The sequence below is a fragment of the Notamacropus eugenii genome, chromosome 1 (assembly GCF_028372415.1).
Source record: "Notamacropus eugenii isolate mMacEug1 chromosome 1, mMacEug1.pri_v2, whole genome shotgun sequence".
Classification (NCBI taxonomy): Eukaryota; Metazoa; Chordata; class Mammalia; order Diprotodontia; family Macropodidae; genus Notamacropus; species Notamacropus eugenii.
In genome coordinates this window covers 333,989,118-334,013,340 of record NC_092872.1, presented here as the reverse complement: position 1 = coordinate 334,013,340, position 24,223 = coordinate 333,989,118, and the positions used below count along the sequence as shown (strand labels likewise).

Genomic DNA, 24,223 nt, shown 5'->3' with positions numbered 1-24,223 from the left:
TCTCTTTTGTGGGGGAATATCATAAGAGCTTGGAATTTTCTGATATATTCCACCATCTTCCCAAAACCCTCTCAATTAAATCTATTTTTCCTTTTATTCTGAGATCATGATTTCTGTTCCGATCTTTTTTGCATCAGATGAAACATAGTAGATTCATTGTGGTCCCTTATTTTAACTCTACATGTATCTTTCTGTTTCAAAATTTTTTCTCATAAATTGCTGTTGTTATCTTTGTCCTTCATTCTCAAAGAGGACTGTGACATCAGGGAATAATGACTTGCAGTTGACTTGGATTTGAGTGAGGGAAGGCTGCACAAGGTTAGCAACCTCACTTTCTCCTCCAGAGTCATCTGAGTCCAGTGGCCAGATACTCATTAGGAAGACTGGAGATGGCCCAGGATGCAATGGAAGATGCTGATCCTTTTAGGCTAAGGTCTTTTCTGGTTCTCACTTTGAGTGAGGTACTAATACCCATTCAGTGAATAGGCCTCTTTAAGAAGTGAGTCAAATGATGGCACCTTTAATCAAGAAGAAAAAGTCAAAGTGGAAGGGGAGGACACTCAGGATTGCTGGCCAAAAGAGAAACAGTTACTATTTACTGTTTACATTCACTCTGTGCTAGCAGGGCAGGGACCTATTGTTGTCCAATCTATGAGTGAACAGACTGGAATTCTCCTTTTCATAGTTCTCAACTGAGATGGTCATTATATTAACATTAACTGAATTTAAAAGTGATAACCTCACTGTCACTGATGGTGAAAAAATTATCAAAATACTATTATCTTTGTTTATAATCTTATTTCCTCTTTCAGCTTTGCATATACTCAGAATGACTTTGTTTTGTGAGGTCTCTAATTAAGCTTTCTGTAAAATTAATTTTTGTTTTCACTGCATTTCATATTTTATGAGACGATACAGATCATAATCTTCCAATATCCTTCTACATAAAATTTGACATACAATTATATATTCTAATCTGTTATTGCCTTTGGTGGCTGTTTCTCCACTTGGCAAGATCAATTGTTGCTGGCTGAGGCAACATTTTGTATCTTGTATCTTTTGATAGTTAATTTATTTGTTCAACTTTCTTAGAAATGGCAGTATGATAATGATGATGCTACTGAAAATAATAATGTGGTATGTATTTGGTGCTTTAAGATTTATAAAGTGCCATATATAAATTTTCTCATTATCTTCATGGCAACTCTGTGAAATAAGTACTATAGATATTATTCCCATTTTACGGCTGAGAAAACTAAGTCTTGGAGATATTATGATTTGTCCATGTTCATTCCACTAACATAAGTCAATGGCAGAATTTGAACCTACATCTCTTATGATCCCAAATTCAATACTCTTTCCATTACACTTAATATGTTCCTATCAATAGCCTGGTTTTTCAGCATCATGAGTTTGTTTAAATAAGACAGGTTGTGTTACCTCTATTACAAGTCACATCTTATTTTTCCCTTTGCTTCTAATCTGATGTTGGTTTTTAACCTTTGTTCTAACAATTTGGTGGTCTGACTATACACAGTTAGCTGCTTAATATTTAACTCCCATATCTGGTGAGAATACCATTTCAGTTTCTGCCTCTAGCTAATCATCCAGTTCTCCAAAAAATTTCTTACTATTCACTCCTAATTTTATATGAACCTGCAATCCATGTAGTAGGTCCATAGGTCCATAACAAAGTCAGTGGAATTCCAAATCTGAGTTTGTGCATTCAGCTACCTGAGAACCCAAATCCATCTATATCTCAAGGTCATAACAGCTTCAATTCCATAATAAGGAAAAGTAGGCATGGCTAAAATTCCTCTCATCTTGCGGCTTATTGACCATATACCTAAGATTTCTTGTTTTCAAGTCACAGCAGTAACTTATTGCTCTTCTGGAAACAAATTACCTCATTCTGTACCATATGAAGACGTATGCTCCCTCAATATGAAGTGGTTATGAGAAGCTCCTCTTTAAGTTAACCATTGTGTGACCACATATTTTTTTAATAATTTTCTAGATTATATAGACCAGACTAATGTCACACTGGTACTGGGTTTATAAAGAGTATGCTCCCATGTCATTAAGATCATTGTATCTGATTTCAATGGCAAAGCAAAATGTTCAAGTTGTTGCTGAATTCTTGACTCAGCATTCCTCTGATTCTTACCTCAGATATATATGTGTGTATTTGTCCTTCATTGCCAAAGACCATGTCATCAGAGAAATTATGACATGACTTGCACTTGACTTTGTTTTGAGGGAGGGAGGGCTGTGCAGGTCACCAACCTCACTTCTCCTCCAGAGCCATCTGAATCCAGTGACCAGATATTCTTCAGGATGACTGGAAATGACCCAGGATAAGGCAATTGGGGTTAAGTGAATTGCCCAAGGTTACACAGCTAGTGAGTGTCAAGTGTCTGAGGTGAGATTTGAACACAGGTCCTCCTGACTCCTGCACTGGTGCTCTTATCCGCTGCACTACCTAGCTGCCCACCTCATATAACATTGCATATGAAGCAGTAACCAATCTCATTTTTCTTTTATTTTCAGCTTGGATTAGATATAGAGGAGCTAGAAGAAATTGAAGAAGATGCTGGGCTTGGTAATGGAGGTCTTGGGAGGCTTGCTGGTAGGTGCCATTTGATAGAGATTTGACATTAGATCTACATAGCAGTTTGTGAAATTGAAAAGTTGCTGCCTTTGCAAATTATTTCCATACACATCAATAATAAAGAAAGTACTTTATTCATCCTTAGGTAGGGTGAAACTTTAATCTTGATTAATAACTATGTCTAAATTTAATGCAATGAAGAATAGTTCTCAACAAGAAACACTGGAGAAGGAAACTTGAACAAAAAGAGATGACTTAAAAGCCTTCTTAAAAAATATCCTTCCTGTATACTTTAAGGTTTTAAAGAAAGGTCTTTTTAGATCAATGTCCTGTCACCATCATTTACTTAGAGTTAGTAAATCCATGTTTGTTTTGAGTAATTTTTATTTTGTTTAGGAACTTAGTATTTTGAGTTTTTTATATTGCTAAAAAAGAAATATTACAGTTAGACACTTGTATAAATTTGTATTAACTTTCAGATAGTTGTTTAGATACAATTGGGATCTTTTAACATATTAAACATTGAATATCATACCTACATTTTTAAAAATAAGCTTTTATTGATGTCTTTTGTTTTTTACATCACCACACTTTACCCCAGTATCCTTCCCCTCCTCCATCCAATGAATTATTACATAAAACAAATAGTATTAGAAACAAGAAAAGGAAAAGAAGAAAAAAATCAGTATACCAGTGGTATTGCTGGATCAAAGGGATTGCACAGTTTAAAAACCCTTCAGTCATGGTTCTAATTGTTTCCCCAGAATGTTTGGACCAATTTATTACTCCATCATCAGTTTATTAATACAGCTGTTTTCCCTCCTTCCTTCTAGCATTTGTCATTTCTGCTACGTATGAAGTGGTACCTCAGAATTGTTTTGATTTTCATTTCTCTAATCAATAATGATTCAGAACATTTCTTCATATAACTATAGATAGCTTTGATTTCTTCTTCAGAAAACTTTCTGTTTATGTCCTTTGATTGCTTATCATTTGGGGAATGGCTCTTATTTTTATAAATCTGATTCATTTCTTTATACATTTGAGAAAAGCCTTAATCAGATAAACTTGTAAAAAGTTTTATCTCTTCGTTGTCTATGGTACCATTTAACAAAATGTAGTTTCCCTGATTATCTCTTTCAATTAGGTCAAATTTTGCGTTTCTTTTGTCTAAAATCATGATTGCCACTTCTGCCCTCTTCACTTTAGGTGAAGCATAATAGACTCTGTTCCAGACCTTTATTTCCACTCTGTCTGTATCTTTTTGTCTCAAGTGTGTCTCTTATGTAAAACATTTTATTGCATTCTGGTTTCCAATGCATTCTACTATCCACCTCCATTCTATGAATTAGCTCATCCTGTTCACATTCACAGTTATGATCTCTATCCCAACTTTTCCCTGTTTATCCCTCTCTTTCTCTCTTTTTATCCTGTCCTTCCTCAAAGTCTATCTTGCTCCTGATCACTGCCTCCCCAATAGACCCTCCCCCTTATCATTCATTTCCAGATCTCTTATCCCCTTCTGCTCTTATTTCGCTGTTGGGTAAGGTAGATTTCTATACCCAACTGAGTGTATGTATGTATGTATGTATGTGTATGTATATGTATGTATAAATATATGAACATGTACACACACACATATGTACATACATCTCCCCCTCTTTGAACCAATTCCAATTACAATGAGATTCAAGAATTACCTTCTAACATTATCCGATTTTCCCCTCCAATATAAAAGCTCTTCCTTGTGTGCCTCCTTTATGTGAGTAAATTTTTCCCATTCTACCTCTCCCTTTTCCCCTTCCCCAGTGCATCCCTCTTTCTCTCCGCATTCTTTTTTTTTTTTTTTTTTGGAAATCATCTCAATATATTTGACTCTTATCTGTGCCTTTTATCTATGTAGATTCTTTCTAACTGCCCTAATAATGATAAAGTTCTTATCAGTTACATGTATCATCTTCCCATATAGGAATATAAGCAGTTTAACTCTATTGAGCCCCTTCGATTGTTCTTTCATGTTTACCTTTTTATTCTTCTCTGAATCTTGTATTTTAATGTCAAATATTTTATTCACAGATTACAGGCCATCTTAGGGAGGGAGAGTTTAGGGAGGGGAAAATATTTTAAACTTATGGAAGTGAATGGTTGAAAACAAAAAATAAATAAACTAAAAATTGTTTTAAAAATCTAAAAACAAGTTTCTATTCAGCTGTGGTCTTTTCAACAGGAATGCTTGGAAAGTACTCTGTTTCACTAAATATCCATTTTTTTCCCTGAAGGATTATATTCAGTTTTGCTCACTAGGTTAGTCTTATGTGTAATCCTTTGCCTTTTAGAATATCATATCCCAAACTCTCCACTCCTTTAAGGTAGAAGCTGCTATATCTTGTGTGATCCTAAATGTGGCTCCACAATATTTGAATTGTTTCTTTCTAGATGCTTCCAATATTTTCTCCTTGACCTGGAAAGCTCTAGAATTTGGCAATCATATTCTGAATTTTCATTTGGGTGACTTTTTCAGGAGGTGGTCAGAGGATTCTTTCCATTTCTATTTGACCTTTTAGATCTAAGATATCAAGGCAGTTTTATTTTATAATTTCTTGAAACATATGTAGTCTCTTTTTTTTCAATCATGGCTTTTAGGTAGTCCAATGATCCATAAATTATCTTTCCTCAATCTGTTTCCCAGGTCCAGTTGTTTTTCCAATGAAATTTTTCATTCTTTTGACTTTGTTTTCTTCTTTGACTTTATTTTATTTTTCCTTGATGTTTCATGGAATCATTAGCTTCCACCTCCCTAATTCTAACTTTTAAGGAATTATTTCCTTCATGAATGTTTTGTACCCCATTTTCCATTTGACCTATTCTGCTTTTAAAGGAGTTTTTTCCCCAGTAGCTTTTCTTCCTCTTTTACAATTAGGCCAATTCTGTTTTTTAAGGTGATATTTTCTTAAGTATTTTTTTGCCTCTTTTAACAAAATGTTACTTTTCTTTTCACAATTTTCTTGAATCACTCTCATTTCTTTTTCCAATTTTCCTCCTACCATTCTTATCTCTTTCTTTAATTTCTTATAGGAATTTTTGCTGGCCTTGGTCCAATTAGCATGTATCTTTGAGGTTTTACTCATATTTGTTTTTACATTGTTGTTGTCTTCTAAGTTTAAGTCTTGGTTTTTCCTATCATTCTAATAGCTTTTCATGGTCAAGCTTTTGTTGTTGTTTGCTCATTTTCCCGGACTATTTCTTGACTATGAACTTTATGTTAAAATTTGGCTCTGCTCCTATCTGGGGATGGGAAGACACTGTGCCAATTTGTAGGCTTTTTGCTACTGTTTTCAGAGTTAGTTCTGGAGAAATGCAAGTTTTCAGTGCTTCCAAAGTGATATTATCCTTGGAGAGATATGATTACTGGTCTCTTGGTCTATACTCTGGTCTTTACCTAGGAAGGGCCTCTATTCCACTGCAGTCACAAGTGTTATTACTCCTGTTGACCCTGGAACTGTGACCAGGGCCCCTACTCCCTTATGATTGATAACAAGTGTTCCTCTATGCCCTGGGACTGCTTGTGGGTAATAGAGTTGCCAAGCAAAACCAGCTTCATTCCATTACTATTATTGTTACTTGGATTTTGTTATTCTATATAAAAATACAATTTGTTTTTGAGGATTTATTTTGTAGCTTAAAATGTTGCTAATTATCTCAGTATCTTTACTATTTCCCTAGGATTTTCTAAATAAGCCACCATATCATTAGCAAATAGGCATAATTTTATCTATTCTCTACCTAGCTTTCTGCCTTTAATTTCTTTTTCTTGTGTTATTTCTATTACTAGAGTTTCCAGTACTATCTGAAGTAATAAAGGGTACAGTGGACCTCCTTCTTTTTCTCCTATATATTGGGAAAATGTTCTCCTGTATTCCCATTAAATATGATGCTCACTTTTAGTTTTAGATAGATCCTTTTTATGAAAATAAAAATCATTCTATACCTTTAATATTGTAAAATTTTTAGCGTAATGAATGTTTTATTCTATCAAATTTTATTTTCATCAGCTCTTCAAATTATTATGTGGTCTTGTAAATTTTTGTTTTTTAGGAAAAAAAATTATTATGTTAATTGCTTTCCTTTCACTCTTTTGAATTTGTTTGATTGATTGATTCGTGATGTCTCATAGAATCATTAGCTTCCACTTTCCCAATTGTAACATTTAAGGAGTTGTTTTCCTCAGTTAGCTTTTGTACTTTCTTTTTCATTTGTCCAACACTACTTTTTAAGCAGTTATTTCCCTTTTCCAAGCTGTTGACTCTTTTTTCATAATTTTCTTGCATCATTCTCATTTCTTTTCACATTTTTTTCTCCTACCTTTCTTATATGATGTTTAAGCTCTTTTAGAGCTCTTCCAAAGAGTTCTCTCTGTACTTAAGGCCACTTCTCATTTTTCTTTGGGGTTTTGCCCATATGTGTTTTGACATTGTTCTACCATGAAGGATTTTCTGCTGGTTTGCTGAAGTGGGGCTTACTTCTAGCTTACTGGGACAATTTTTCTCCTGGACTGCATTCCCCTTTTGCCTAAGTAAGATAGAAGGATGAACATGATCCTCTGAGTAGATGCAGATGCAGCTGGCTGAATACTAGCTGGGTACCTCATTTCCTCCCCTCCTGTCTGCCTCTCCCTCGCCTTCCTTCTCCTCTCCAAAGGAAGGTAAATTTGGATAGCCAAAAGTTGCCCCATTGACCTGAGTTTTACTGCCTCCTTCCCTTCCCCTTCCCCTTCCCCTCCCCCTTCCCCTTCCCCTTTCCCCTTCCCCCTTCCCCTTTCCCCTTCCCCTTCCCCTTTCCCCTTCCCCTTCCCCCTTCCCTTCCCCCTTTCCCCTTCCCCTTCCCCCTTCCCCTTCCCCCTTTCCCCTTCCCCTTCCCCTTTCCCCCTTTCCCCTTCCCCCTTCCCCCTTCCCCCTTCCCCCTTCCCCTTTCCCCTTCCCCTTTCCCCTTCCCCTTCCCCTTTCCCCTTCCCCTTTCCCCTTCCCCTTTCCCCTTCCCCTTTCCCCTTCCCCTTTCCCCTTCCCTCCCCTCCCATCCCCTTCCCTTCCCTTCCCTTCCCTTCCCTTCCCTTCCCTTCCCTTCCCTTCCTTCCCTTCCCTTCCCCTCCCTTCCCCTCCCTTCCCTTCCCTCCCTTCCCTTCCCCTCCCTTCCCTCCCTTCCCCTCCCTTCCCCTCCCTTCCCTTCCCTTCCCCTCCCCTCCCCTCCCCTCCCCTCCCCTCCCTTCCCTTCCCTTCCCTTCCCTTCCCTTCCCTTCCCTTCCCTTCTCTTCCCTTTCCCCTGTCTTATCCCTTGCCCTCTCCCAAAACCTTAAACCTACTACACTCTGAAGCTTGGACTCCAAGGGGCTCCTGCCAAGGGGACCCCCCCTAGCTTTACACTGATTATCAGTAGCAACAGTTGCTGTTTCCCACTCATCCTCATGTCTTTGTTTTTCTTGACCTCATTAAAGGGTCCATGCCCTGGCTACTTCTTAAAGAGGCTTATTCAATGAATGGGTGTTGCCTCACCCTAAGTGAATACCTGCAAAGACCTTGGCCTAAAGGGCCCAATGTCTCCCAGTGCATCCTGGGCCATCTCCAGTCATCCTGAGGAATATCAGGTCACTGGATTCAGATGGCTCTGGAGGAGAAGTGAGGCTGGTGACCTTGCACAGCCCTCCCTCACTCAAAACAAAGTCAAATGCAAGTCATGTCATCATTTCTCTGATGGTATGGTCTTCTTCAGCAATGAAGGATGAACATGATCATAAAGTAAGACAGATCTTCTTGGCAATCTTCTAAGTTTCTTAGGCTAGATGATTGTTTTACCCCACCTTTTTGCTGGTTCTGCTGTTCCAGGTTTCATTTCAGGGCACTATTTTGTGATTGTTTGGAGGTGAACACAATAGATTTCTGGCAATTTTCTGCTTACTCTGCCATCTTGGCTCCCAGAAGTCTGCTACTGATATTTTGTTTTATTTTTTTAGTTGACCCAGAGCATAATAGATTATGGTCTAGCCCCTCATTCTAACTCCATATTAATCTTTATTTTTCCAAGTATGTTTCTTGTAACAACATATTTTTGTGTTCTGCTCTCTACTACATTCTGCTATTCTCTTTCATTTTATATTTGAATTCTTTTCATTCATATTCATAATTGTTCATTATTTCCTTCCATCCATCATCTTCTTATACTTTTTTTCCTCTGCCTTCACCCCTGTCTTTACAAATAAGAAGGTGGCAAAAACCAGTTTGCCTAACACAATGTATAAATAACATGATATATTACTTCTTTTCTATTCCCCTTCCCCATCATAGTTTTTTTTTCCTCTTTCTTCCTTATTTTTTAATCTTTTCTCCCCTAAAGATCTGGAGTTTGTTTTGCCTATGATTATTTTCTTAACCTTCTTCCTCTCCTTTTTAAACCACTTCTTCTGTCATTGTGAATTTCTCTGTTGAGGTTATGTGTTTCCATACCTTAATATTTGCATAGAGAGCTAAAGGGCTTGGAAAAGAGAAGATCACAAAGCTGTGGGTGTGTGTAATTTTGTTTAACTTGTAAGCTGAAAATAAAGTTCATGAACTCCTGTTCCTCCATCTTCTTTCTCTGTGTTTGAGTACTCTTTATTTTATGTAACCCTAATAAGTGAAAGGATGAAATTTCTCACCTTCCTCCTACTTTCCTCCCTAACATAGTTCACTTATCATTCACAGTTTCTTAGAAGATTATCAAAACAGAGCAAAGCTACCTCTGACCATCTAACTTACATTTCTCTATGACTATTAAAGACATTAATGTTCTGAGACACCATTTTTTTCTTGTCCTCCCCATTTGTCATGTAACAATTTGATACATCACTTCATTTCCCATTTGCTTCTCTGCTTGCATTGAACTCCACCACACAAGATGCCCCTTTCTCCTAATGTCATCACCATGCTGCTTACTCAAACCTTGACACTCAATGCTTTCTCCTCTCCCCTCTGATTGGAAGGTGGAGTACTAAACTCCTCTCAACATCTTCCTCTATATAGAGCAGAAAGTGGACTTCTAGGTAATACCACTTCCCATCTACAACTCTGCATGACTTCAACACCATGGAACAAGATACCCCCATACCAAGTAATCTCTGATGCCTCACCAGCTCTGCTTTCCAGCTTCCTTTTGTGTGTTGTCTTCTCCCATTGGATTGTAAATTCCTTAAGGGCAGGAACTTGTCTTTCTTTTTCTTATTTGTGTCCCTAGCACTTAGCACATTACCTGTCACATAATAGGTGCTTAATAAATATTTATTGAAATTATCAAACAATTTATTGCTACATTATACCTTTCAGTTTGACGAATATGTTTACTATTTTTTTAACCCCATATCATTTCAAAGTGTTTATACCATTCTGGTCTTTCATCAAGAATGCTTGGAAATTTTCTATTTCATTAAAGGGTCATTTTTCCCTCTGTAGGAGATAGTTTGGCCAAATATGTCATTCTTAATTTAAGAGAATGAACACAAATGTTTCACCATCATTTTCATTAAAAAAAGTCATGGTTTCTTCCATTTATTTTAGTTCATCTACACAGCATGACTATAGTGAAAATGTATTCAATAGGAACGTATGTGTAGATCCCACATGGCATTGTATGCCATCTTGGGGAGAGAGGGGAGTGGTGGAGGGGTAAGGAGGGGGGAAAACTCTAAGTTTTATGGTAGTGATTGTAGAACATTAAAAATTAAAAAAAAGTTAAAAAAAAGTCATGGTTCTCTTACCACCCAACAAGTAACTACAAAATTACCTGATTTTCTATTACATATTACAAGAGGAATTTTGCTCAATTCTGAGTTCTTTGAAATAGTAGCAGTAAGGATTCTATATAACCAGCCAACCCAAGAAGTTGGTCAGGATTTTACATAGAAAAATGGTAAGTTGGTAGTTATGAAATAGTAGCCTTAACTTCCAGAGTAGTCTGTGGAGTTGGTCAAAATTCATACAGCAGATTTAGAGCAAAAAAAGTTAGCATCTTTCTATTATTTTTCAAAAAGAAAGACAACAACGTTTTACTTAAATGCACATATGTAGTAAAGATCCACAGACATGAGAGGGCAGTCAATTTTATTCCTGAATCTCTTCCTTTTCAAGAAACTAGTAAGTGGTGGTAAGGGTTAATGTTAAAATAACCACTCTTCCATTACCAGTGTATTTGAGTGTGTTGTTAGGCCTTCCACAGAAGTAATTTTTAGAGTCTGTGTTTTAAGAATATTTGTGAGAATGTTGTTAGATTAAATTAGTGTGTCCTGTATAACATATCCAATTGCTTTCTGGGAGGAAGGGTAAAATTTTGGAACTCAAAATTTTAAAAATGAGTATTTAAAATTGTCATATGTGTAATTAGGAAAATAAAATATTTTTTAAAAATAAATTAATATGTTCTCTGGTTTTTTTTAATCTCACAGCCTGTTTCTTAGACTCTATGGCAACACTTGGACTTGCAGCCTATGGATATGGAATCCGATACGAATATGGAATCTTTAATCAGAAGATTCGAGAGGGTTGGCAGGTACGTATCTGTAAATCTCCACCTATAATTTCTCTCCTTTAAGGTATGGAGCAGAGTATCCTTAAGAATTTTTAATTGTTTCTGCAATTTTTGACACATTAGATATTTTTAAAATACATTTAAAATACAAAAAGCACATTATTTTTAATTAATTTCTTGGTCTATTTCATTATTTAATACTAAGTACTTCTGTGGGAAAGGCATGAGCTTCACTTAAAATGACAGAGGCCTGGCTCTTCCTCCTTTATTTAATGTCATGCCATATAGAAACCAGTGTTCCTTTTTTTGGTAATGTGAAATAAAGATCACAAATAATGCTGAGTGTTATAATCAATTCCTACACAGAATAACCTACTAATATTTTTAGTGACATACCTAATTATTATTGCTCTGATGATCAGGAAAGGAAATTTTTGTATTTATATTTACCGAACCTTGCCCAGGTTTTATACTTTTCTTTGCATAAATGCCTAAGTATCTTTAATTAGTAATAAATAAGTTTTCTATGTTACTGCGTAGAGTTTAATTCTCCTTAAAAAATAAATCTAACTTCCACAGAATTTTTGGTCACAACACAAAACTATTGCTATTTACGCTGGTTCTAAGCCATCAAAAACTAAACAATGAGCCATAAAGGCTTGGGCTGGGACTATGGTATATGGTATATGGGACTATTATACATGGTAATATATAATAATTATTAATAAATTATATATAATTAATATGAAATCCATTAATTACAATAATTAATGTTATATCTTATCTACAATAACAATAATAATAAGACATATTATTAGCCATTAAATGGAAGAGTGATTGAAGTTGGTAATCAAGTAGCTCCATTCGAAACACAATGAATTTTTAAAGCCTCTTTTTTCCAGAGATATAGTTCAAGAAATTATAAATGAAAACTACATAAGACAAAAAGTAATTGTCCCTGCTCTTTAAAATAATGTATAAATAAAGGGTTACTTGATAGACGAGTAAACTTTTCCCAAAGATTTCTTTTATAGAAAGCTTTGAACCTTCAGAGCTTTCCAAATAACTTCCTATTTTTTATCAGTAGCTGTTTGATTTCAACTTCGTGGAGCATCATACTCCTGCAAAGAGTATGATTTGGTGGGCTCTCCTCAACACTACCCACACAGACACTTTTCTGGTTCTTTTGGGAGATTGTCTTCCTCTTTTAGCTTATAAACACCTTGAGGACAGGGACTGTCTTTCTTTTTCTTAATTGTATCCCCAGAACTTAGCACAATGCCTAGCATATGGTACGTGCATAATAAATTTTGAAATTGAGGTACTGAAAACTGAGTTCCATTGTTTCTGAATCTTCCTTGTCTGTTGTTCCATTAATTTACCTCTCTATTGTGAAACAGTACTAAAGGTTTTTTAACTGATGTTTTGTATTATAGTTTCTTTTCATATCTTAATAGTAAGATTAAGCAATAGTAATAGGAGATAGGACCTTTGATATTTAGAAATATTTTTCCAAATAATTTTTCCCATTGTTTTACTTGGTTCTGCACAATATTTCTTTTTTGCAGAATTTCTACAAAATATTACTTTGATAACTTGTTGGAATAGCATTAAATCTTTAAATTGTTTTAGTAGTGCTGTTACAGATATTATATTGGCACAGTTCAGCTATGAGCTCTGGATATTTCTTTAGTTTTTTAAGTTATTTATTTCTTTAAAGAGCACTTTTTAACTGAATCTGTACAAGTATATTGTGTTCCTTGGTAGATTGATTCCTAAATATTTTGTGCATTTTGTAGCTATGGAGTGGGATTTCCACTTCTCTTGTTACTTTTTTGATTTTGTTATCATAAAGAAATTTTGTAGCCTACAGCTTTACTGAAATCACTTCACTTAGTATCTTTGCTGATTCACAAGGATTCCCTATCTAAGGCATCATGTCATCAGTAAACAGGAATAGATTTATCTCCTCTTCATATGCCTTTTGTGAATTTACTGTCTCCTCCCTTAATGCTATTGTTAGCATTTGCAAAACTATAATAAAAAATAAGGGGGGAGAAAAACATTTCTGCATTAGTTCTATATTTATTGCAAAAACTTCCAGTGCTATGATTTTCTATTGGTATTTGGTTTTGGTTTTAGATAGTGTTTTATTATATTTTTTAAAAGACTTAGTATGTATGTATGTATGTATGTATGTATGTATGTGTACAAGTGTAATTTAATGTATTTTAAAAGTGCATCTATCCTTATACTTTGCTGAATTTTCAGCATAAATGTGGGTTGTATTTCTGCATCAGTTGAGATAATCAAAAGGGTTGAGGGGTTTTTTGGTTGTTAATAATTGACTCTTTTCCTAATGTTGAGCCATTCTTGCATCCCTGGTATAAATCCAACTTGGTCACAGTGGATAATTTATTAGATGAAGTATTGTAATATGTCTGATAGGATTTTATTTAAAATTTTAAATTTATTGATAGTATTTTTCAATAATTTGTCTATGCTACTTTGTTCCCTGGTTTAGGTATTGGGCATTAGGCATCTAAATTCAAAACATTAAATGAATTATAAACAGATATAGACTAAAGAAAAAATATAGATAATAATACTAATAATAATATCATGGGAGATTTTGGTGCCTCTTATTGAATAATTCTTACAGAAAGAGAAATAAAAAGGGAAATATAGAACTGAATAGATTTGCTGAGAAATTGAAGCTAAAATATTTATGGCATCTTCTACATGAATAGAGAATATATCCATATATAGAGAACATAAGTATATCTCAGCACCACATGGAAATTTTACAAAAACGTTAGAGATAAATGTAAAAAGTAGAAGTAGTACACATGTACTTTACAGACCATCATGTAGTGGAAATAGCAAGTAGTTCATGGAACACAAGTAAAAGTTAGACCCAAATAGACTTGACAATGAAATTCTAAATAATGAGTGGATCATAGAACAAATCATAGAAACAATGAATAATTATGTGAAAGAAAATTATAATAATGATACAGCATAGCAAAACTGGAACAGAGCTAATGCCTAAAGCAGTCCTCAGGGGGAACAATATGTCCCAAAAAACATACATTAATAAAATAGAAAAGATTTTGTTTTAATATTTATTTTATTAATGTTTTGTTATACTTTAAGTTCTAAGCTGCCTCCCTCCTTCCTTCCCAACTCAACACTAAACAAGGACAACATTTGACACAGATATGAAACCATACAATGCAAATTTCTACATATCAGTTCTTTCTCTAGAGGTACCTTCATTTATAGGTTCTTTGTAGTTGATGCGAATATACGTATTACTCAGAATAGCTTAGTCATTTACAGTCAATTACAGAATTTTGTCAAATCTATAAGAATACAAGTCATTCCTCAAATGATAAAGGGTGAAAGGATAAACAGGCAGTTTTCCAATGAAAAAAACAAAATAATTTATAGTCATATTAAGAAAATGCTCTAAATCATTACTGAAATGCAAATTAAAATTTTTTTCAAACAATATTGCTGTTGCTACAGACAACGTTCTCTTGGTCCTGCTTGTTTTGTTCTTCATTATTTCATTCACATCTTTCCATGGTCTTTTTTCCCCTAAAATCAACCTGCTTATCATTTTAACAGTCCAGTAATATTCCATCACAATCATATGCCACAATTTATTCAGTCATTCCCTAATTAATAGATATCCCCTCAATTTCTAGTTCTGTGCTACCACAAAGAGAGATGCTATAAATATTTTAGAACATACAATTCTTTTCCTTTTTCCCTAATCCCCTTAAGAAAAAGACCTAATAGTAATATTGCTGGAACAAAGGGTATACAAAGTTTTATAACTCTTTGAGCATAATTCCAAATTGCTCTCTAAAAATGGTTGGATCAGTTCATAATTCCACTAATAGTGTATTAGTTTCCCAATTCTTCCACATTCCCTCCGTCATTTTCTCCTTCTGTCATTTTAGTCAATCTGATAGGTGTAAAATGATATCTTAAAATTGTTTTAATTTGCATTTCTCTAATCAATAATAATTTAGAGCATTTTTTCACGTGACTATATAGCTTTCATTTCTTCTTTTAAAAACTGAGTGTTCATATACTTTGATGTTGATGAATTACTCGTTCTTATAAGTTTGACAAAGGTCTCTATATATTTGATATATGAGGCCTTTATCAATTTTTCCAATTTTCTACTTTCCTTCTAGCTCTCTATTTCTTATTTATTTATAGATTCTTTAATCCGTAAATCTGATAGGTGATAGGTTCCATGTTCTTTTAAATTTGTGATATCTTCCTTTATGTTCAGGTCATGTGTCCATTTTGACCTTATCTTTACAAATGGTATAAGATATCAATCTATACCTAGTTTCTGCCAGACTACTTTCCAGTTTTCCCAACTAATGAATTCTTATCACCAATGCCTAAATCATTACATTTATCAAATGCAAGGTTACTATAATCATTGCTACTTTGTATTGTATAACTCCACCCTTCTATTCTTAGCCAGTACCACATAGCTTTGATAATTACTACGTTATAATACAGTTTAATATCTGGTACTTTTTCCATTTTTTAATTGCACACCCAATTTATTGGTCTGTTTTTTCTATTTTATTGATGTAAGCATTTAGAGATAAAAATTCTTTCTACTTTTGCTGTATCTCATAGGTTTTGTCTCATTATTGCAATTCTCTTTAATGAAATTATTGATTATTTCTATGATTTATTCTTTAACTTGTTCATTGATCTTGTTCAATGCCAACCTAATTAAATTACCAAAAAAATATTTTACCAAATTAGAAAGAAAGCAATAACATATTCCTTTGGGAAAAAAAAGTTGAGAATATCAAAGGAACTAATGAAAAAATAAAGGAAGGAAATTTAGCAGCACCAGATCTTAAACTATTTTATAAGGTTATAATTATCAAACCTGTCTGGTATTGGCAAAGAAATAGGAAAGCAGATGAGGGAAACAGAGTAGACATACAATTTACAGCAGCAAATAAATACAGCAATCCTGTATTTGACAAATGTAAAGACTTAAGTTTTGGAGATAAGAATTCATTATTTGGTAAAAATAAAAAAAATTTTTTTGAAAAAACTGGCAGTTTGGAGCATAGTCAATTTGCAGAAATTGGACATAGTCCAATATCTTGCACAATTTACCAACATAAGATAAAAATGGATACAAGACTGAGCTAAAGATATATTACAAGAAAATTTGAAGAATGTGGAACATATCTATCAGACTTATCAGTCAAACAATTTATAAATAAACATGAGATAGAGTATATGTGATATTTCAAATGGGTGATTTTGATTACATTAAACTAAAAGGTATTTTTTTTTTTTACAAATAAAGCAAATGTAGCCAAGATCAGAAGGAAAACATAGAATGGGGAGGGGGATTTTTATAAACAGATTCTCAGATGAAGGTTTCATATCTCAGATATTTAGAGAATTTTGTCAGATCTATAAGAATACAAGTCTTTCCTCAAATGATAAGGGTCAAAGGATAAACAGGCAGTTTTCCAATGAAAAAATCAAAATAATTTATAGTCATATTAAGAAAATGCTCTAAATCATTATTGAAATTCAAATTAAAACAACTTTGATAAACTGCCTATACCTTGTGACCAGGTAATACCACTACTGGGTCTGTTTCCTAAGATGAACAGGGGAAAATGAAAAGAATCTATAGGTTCTAAAATACATATAGCAGCTCTCTTCATGTTGACAAAGAATTGGAAATTGCAGGAATGCGCATCAGTTAGAGAATTGCTGAACACCTTGTGGTATATGATTGTGATGGAATACTACTCTGTTACAAAAAATAATGAGCTTGATGATCTTAGAAAAAGAGGATAGACTTGCATGAAATAATGAAGAGCAAAATAAGAACCAAGAGAACATTATTTACCGTAACAATAATATTTTTTTAAGAACACTTTGAATGACTAGGTCATTTGACCACTATAAATACCCAAATTAACTACAAAGGACATACGAAGGCAGACATTATCTGTATCTAGAGAAAGAACTGATAAACAGATGTATAAAATGGTTTTACGTATATGTGTAATACATACACACACGCACGCACACACACACACACACACACACAAATTAGTGTCTAATGGTAGCCATCTCTAGGGTGAGGGAGGGAGGAAAGAAAAAAGGGGAGAAAGAAAGTTATATGATAACTTTATCATATATTTAAAAGGAATAACAAGTTGTACACATTAGATTTGTAGTTTCATGTACAATCACCTTTTTTTCTATTCTGCTAGGTAATGGAAATGCTTATTTTATTTCTTAAGTTCAGAATAAAATAAATAAATAATTTTTATTAAAAATATGGTACTGCTGAATTTCCTTTACATTTTTTCATTAATTCATTTGATATTCTTGACTTTTTGTTCTTCCAAAAGATTTGGATTTTTTTTAGGTCAGTAAAATAATTTTCTGGTAATTTAATTGATATGTCATTGAATAAATAGGTTAGGTAGAATTATTATTTTTATTATATTGACTTGGCCTAACCATGAAAAATTAATATGTTTCCAGTTATTTAAATCTAGCTTTATTTGTATAAAAATTGCTCTATAATATGTTCATATAGTTTCCGGGTTTGTCTTATCAAGTACACTCCCAGGTATTTCATATTATCTATGGTTATTTTAGATAAAATTATATCTTACTATCTCTTCTTGTAAGGCTTTGTTGGTGATATATAGAAATGATGATTGATGTGGGGTTTTTTATATCCTGCTACTTTGCTAAAAATGATCAATTGTTTCAAGTAACTTTTTAGCTGAATTTCTAAGTTTTTCCAAGTATACCATCATATCATCTGCAAAAAAAAAAAAATTAAGCTTTATTGTCCTATTACCCATTCTTAGCCTTTTAATGTCTTTTTTCTTCTCATTGCTATTGCTAGCATTTCTAGTACAATACTGAATAATATTGATGATGATGGGGAAAATGAGATTAAAAATAGTTTTCATTTAAAAACTAGAAAACTAATATTCTAAAATAAACACAAAGTAGGACATATTAAAGAAAAATGAAAATAAACTAGAAAACAAAAAACTATAGAATAATAAATAAAACTAAAAGTTGGTTCTTTAAAAGGACTAATAAAATTAATATAGTTTTAGCCAACCTAATTAGAAAGAAGATGAAAAACTAAAATCAACAAAATAACAAATGGAGAGAATATCAAATGGAAAAGCTGAAATCACAATAAAAACTGGAAAAATAAAAAATAATTATCAAAACCTACTATGCATAGTTATATCCAACTAAAACTGAGATCCTGAAAGAAATTGAGTAATACTTCAATAATATGAAATATCTAAGCTAACCAGACCAAATCAGATCCTGAATTATATTTCTGTAAAAAAGTAAAACTAAAAATAAACTACTTAAAAAACTTAGTCCTGATGAATTTACAAGAGAATTCCCAGATAGAACAAAAATTGCCAATACTACACAAAGTATTCCAAAATTGGGAAAAAAAGTACTTTTTTATGAATGTATATGTATATGTATACACACACACACACACACACACACACACACACACATACATGTAGTCCTAATACTTAAACTTTGGATAAACTTCCTAACTTTTCACCAGAGGTGGCATGGTTTAAATCTGCTTTGCAGTATTCTATCTCCATTTGGGAATTTCTACAATTCTAGAACAATTTTGCTTCTCATTATATCAATGTATTTATCAGAATTCATTATTACCTTATTAGAACCAAGAAGTCCAAGTTCAATGGACCAAGAATAAATGTCCAAAATATTGTTTCAGGAGGGAGAATGTTTTACATTCTTAATCATTCCTAATTATGATGCTCACTTGGACTTCTTTTGACAAGTTTGGTATAGACTTGAGTGAAAAATGCAGTAAAAATGACCATTTTCCAATTATCAGTACTCTAGCTTTTTATTACTTTCCTCTGAAAAGCAGTTTTTCTTCATAGCAACAGTTGGCAAATATATACACATTCATGTATATGCATGATATATATGCCACACATGAGTATCTGCTTCTCTCCCTCCAATTCTCATTCAAAATTTCAGACCAAACCAGCACTCGTGTTCAAAGTTTGCATGAGACCTTGGTTTCCAATATGATAAAGCATTCTATTTCAGTGTTTTTATTGTGACTTATGCTAACACGCAAATTCTCCTTGTCATGGTAAAGAGATCATAGGCCATTTTTAAAATTCAAAACATATTTGGCCTTGACCAGAAGAGTTTTTAGTAAGGAATTAGTTAGGTCTGATTTGAATCATTTGGAAACAGTTACTACCCAGTAATAAATTCTCGTTGAAACCCTTTTTTTTCTATTTTTGTACTGAGTTTTGTAGGACAAAAAAACCCCCAAAACCTATCATGACCTATGTAGAAGTTTTAGTCATAAATTCTAAATTGTAGTATAATGACTTTGTTAAATTTCTACTCAGAGCCTTTCTTAAAACTCATCCTTTATCTAAAACATCCTTCGTCTTCCAGTTCACCAAATCTTTTTACTTCCTTTATATAAATGGCTTACAACAATCCCACTTCTTCCATGAAGTTTTCTCTGGCTAATAAGAAATAATGACTTCTCCTTGCTTTTCCTGTCTTAGTAACATCTATGAATACTCCTGGACTCTTCACACTCAGTTTGCTTATACTTAATATTAATGGATTGTTTCTTTGCTCTGTTTTTGTAGTTATTCAGTATTGTTTCACCCATTTTCTTAGATTACAGAGAGTCCACTAAGTCATTAACTGTATAGTAACCAGCACTGTGATATTCATGTGCTACAATTTTCAAATAACTTCTGAAACAGAAGTTAAGCATTGTTTGCAACAACAGGAAAAGATATGTTCTGAGCAACCTAATTAACCAATGTTTCTCAATGTATATTATATTTATCCTTCCTCTTACAGCAGAGTTTTTGAGTTGTTAAAGTCTCTTTTTTTGGTATGACAAGGTTTAGGGTTTAGAGTTTAACCTTTGGGTAATGGATGTTATGTCTTTTTTCCAGGTAGAAGAAGCAGATGATTGGCTTAGACATGGCAACCCCTGGGAGAAAGCACGTCCAGAATTCATGCTCCCTGTCCACTTCTATGGAAGAGTAATCCATACTGAGACTGGAACCAAGTGGGTTGATACTCAGGTACTTAACACTTCATTACATAGAATATCCATTTTACATAGTCTTATCATGATTTTGTATTATTCTTTCTGACAGCCTTCAGAAGTCTCTCAAATGCTCTTTTTACAAATGAAATAATACACGTATGGAAAGAATAGGTCATTTGCTGAAAGTCCTGTAATAAGTCAGCAGTAGGAAAAGAATTAGAGCTTAGCCCTGAAGTGCTAGTATCTCTAGATTCTTGCCTTTTTTGATAAACCATTTAACAGGAAGGATGGCTAAGAATTAAAAATGCCTCTTGTTAATTTGCAGTCAGTTTGGTTGATTATGTGCATATATATGCAATACACACATATAAGATATAATATTTATGATATATAAATATATATTTCATATGTGCATGTGTGTTATATATAACATAATTATACATATATAATACATACTATTTATATATCATATGTATTGAGTATATTTTATATATGCACAGACATGTATATTATATATGTCTATATATGCTTGTATATTATCTTACATCAAGAAATTTCAGATGCCAAGCTTTTGTAAAACCAAGGTAACATTACTCAAGTGCTTCATTCAAAGACAGTAATCATTTTAATGACAGATATGGTCATGTTAGGACTGCCAATTTTCTCACCTAATTATATGTAAATTTAATTGGAATTATTTTCCAAAGTAAGCAAATTAGGAAACTTTGAAATCATAATATTATACAGTTTGTCTCCAAATAGTTTCAATACTCTATGGGGATTGGTGCCTTTCTGTTAATAGCACAGGTCCCACTGCCTGAGTACAAAATGTATAAAGTTTCTAGAATACGATGACATTCTTAAGAAAGTGTCCAGAAATTCAGATAGAAGGGGTCTGGTCTTTTGTGGCTATGAAGACAAATTTACAGAGATTGAAGTAATCTGAGGTAATCAGATCTCAAACCAATATGATTTTTCTAGAAGTAAGTAACTGCCTATGACAATTCCCAGATTAGTAGCCCGTGGTAACAGAAAGCACAAAGTCAAGCATGCTTTGTTCATACAGCACGCAGGGAATTGTCTTTTTCTTTTATGTTCCCTGGGGCAGAAATACAAATTGATTTTAAACAAAATGAGTCTCATTCTATGAAATACTTTAATTTCATTTTTAGAGGCAGTATGTTATAACTGAAAGAATGCTAGATTTGGAGTCAGCCTCAGTTCAAATCCCATTTTCGCTATTTATTAGCTGGGTGACCTTGAGAAAATCATTGACCTTTCTGTACCTTAGTTTACTCACCTGTAAAATGAGAACGTTGGACAGGTGACATCATTAAGAGTTAATTCCAACTCTTAATATATGATCCCATGATTAATCACAACTTGATTTTTTAAATCATCCTGGACCTTTATTTAGCATAAAATTCTTTCATTCACTTACATTGACTAATGAAACCTAGCATGAAAATATTGCTTGTCATATAGAATCTTATTATATGTAATTGTTATGCATGATAATATATCTTATAAACCTCACGTGTTCAAAATTAAGAGGGCAAAATGATAACTCTAAAGGAATTTCAGCATAGTTCGACTGGAGGAAATACAGTGGTAAGAGATTAGAAGAAAAAAACCCAGGTAATAGTGTTGGCTTCAGATCCATAAGTAGTTTTTGCTCTTGGGGCAATTGCCATGAACCAGCCCTAGGAAAGCTGCAGGAAAGGCACCTTCAAGTAGTAGTGAGTCTGGACACAACCCTGGGTAGGGATGTAGGAATGCAATTTTGAGACACCATGAGGCTGCTGCTAGAAAAGATCCTCAGCCACACGAGGAAGCATACTGTTTGGCAGCTTTCTATTTACTAAATTATTCTTGATGACTAAGTGCATAAGTTAATAGTTCATTTAAACTTGGCATTCAAGAAGTTTGATTACAGAAGGGGTTGGCAATAGTAAATGTTATAGCAAACAAATAGATGCTTCTGATGAGGAGGCTGAAATAGGGTTTGAAGACAACCCTTTCAAAACATCATGTTTCAGCTAGAAAGAGCCATATGGAATCCATCTCTTTCATTTTCTGGAAGAAAGAAGTGACTTACCCAACATTCCAATAGAAGGCTTGTTCAGTTCCTATTCACATAGAACTTTTGTGGATTACACAAGTTCCGTTAGAGTTATAACAAAGGAGATGACCCAGAACCCAAGTCAGAGTCAGAGCAGACTCGTGCAGGTCTCCTAACTACCAGTGTAATGGTCTTTTAGCCAGGTTGTTGAAATGTGTACATAGAAGGGTATGCCCATGCACACACACACACACACACACACACACACACACATACACACACACACACACACACACACACACACATACACACACCCTTCCAAAACAAAAAATACCATCTGGAAAAGGTGGAGGGAGCAAAGCTTTGAGAGAAAGACCCCAGTCCTCAAGAAGGCACGATCCTCTAGTTAGGGTCAAAGGACTGTTTTCCTTACCACTTTCCATCACCTAAAATCTGCCAGCTCCCCTCCCTACTACCACTATCACCTCTTTCCCAGGACACATAGTGCTGAGGGGCAGAACTCTCAAATAGTTCTTAGTTCTTGAATTTCTTCATCCCTAAGCAAACTATAAAAGATACTGGGTCCCTTAAGGAGACCTTAACTGTCCCTTTGTAGAATCATAGGGCAGCCCACAATACTTTCAACCTTGGCCTAAATTAGAGAAGCTAAAAAAAGAGCAAAACCTTCAGATAAAGAAAAGGTCCAGATTGGGGAATTATAAACTGAGATGCTCATTATTCCCTGTTTGAAAATCATCACTATCGCAGGCCAGTGGAGGTGGTCCCTGAAGAACTACTTGTGTGTGCATTGAAGGGACAGATTCTTAGGATCAGGGCCACAGATCCTTCCCTACTTCAAAGCTTGCCTACAGCTCTCATCCTTTTAATCGTGACCTTTCTGTTTTCTCTCTCCTGAGAAATAGTCAAGCTGCTTCCCCAGCAGGAGCCTGCCTTCATCTCACCTCTCTCCATCCTGTCCAGGCCTCTAGTCCCAGGTCTGCCTTGAAACAGCTCCGCCCACCCCTTTATCCTTAAAGAAGAATAAGCACTATCAGCTCACCATTTACATTTCCCATTCTGGGGCAAAACTGCTATGGTCCCATTTTAGGAACTGTTCTGAAACTAGCAAGCTATTTTACCTGTATACTTGATGTCTCTTGACTCAGTCTGTAAAACGAGAAGAACTACATGATATCTGAGGTTTATTTTTCTACTTTAAATATTCTATAATTTTATTTCTTAGTTCTGATAGTGTAGGGAATATAAAATGTTTTATTCTACTTATCACTTTTAAGTTTTGCTATGAAGCCAATAGCTCAACCATCTAGTCTATTCAAGTTCCTTTGTCTCAAAGGATGAATTACAGTTGTTCTTTTAAATGTCCAACTTTTATAAAGCTATGATTAGATTAAAAACATATCTGATAGACTGAAATAAGTATCTCCTAATATTTCAATCTTACCAACTCATTAAATGTCACAAAATCTGGATTCTATAACCAGTCATCAAACACAAGTTGACAAAGAGGAAGGGGTAGATTCTTCTTGCTGATTTTAAAAAACAACAAGAGTAGAAATTTACAGAGTGCTTTAATTCTTGCAAAGTATTATCTCCATTCTATACATAATGAAACTGAAGTTCAGAGACATTAAATGAGTTGTCCATAGTAGCAAATCTACAGAGTACTTAAGGCTGAATTTGAATGTAAAGCCTCCCTTACTTCAAATCCAATTCTCTCTCCATGACACTATAAGATAGCATCTTTAAAGTTCATTTCTTTCTGAAAGTAATGAGAGAGAGAGAGGTAATTAAGACTTTCCTGTGACTATTTCCTTAGTTTCACATCAGG

General features: G+C 34.0%; 1 protein-coding gene across 1 annotated transcript in view; it reads left to right on the top strand.

Moving 5' to 3' along the window:
• Window positions 1–24,223, top strand: part of PYGL (glycogen phosphorylase L) — a 55,745-nt gene that overhangs the window by 13,821 nt on the left and 17,701 nt on the right. Inside the window, exons 3-5 of the mRNA XM_072629821.1 lie at window positions 2,551–2,629; window positions 11,076–11,179; window positions 20,215–20,346. Coding sequence (XP_072485922.1) covers window positions 2,551–2,629; window positions 11,076–11,179; window positions 20,215–20,346 — 315 coding nt within the window. The remainder of the gene's footprint in view (window positions 1–2,550; window positions 2,630–11,075; window positions 11,180–20,214; window positions 20,347–24,223) is intronic.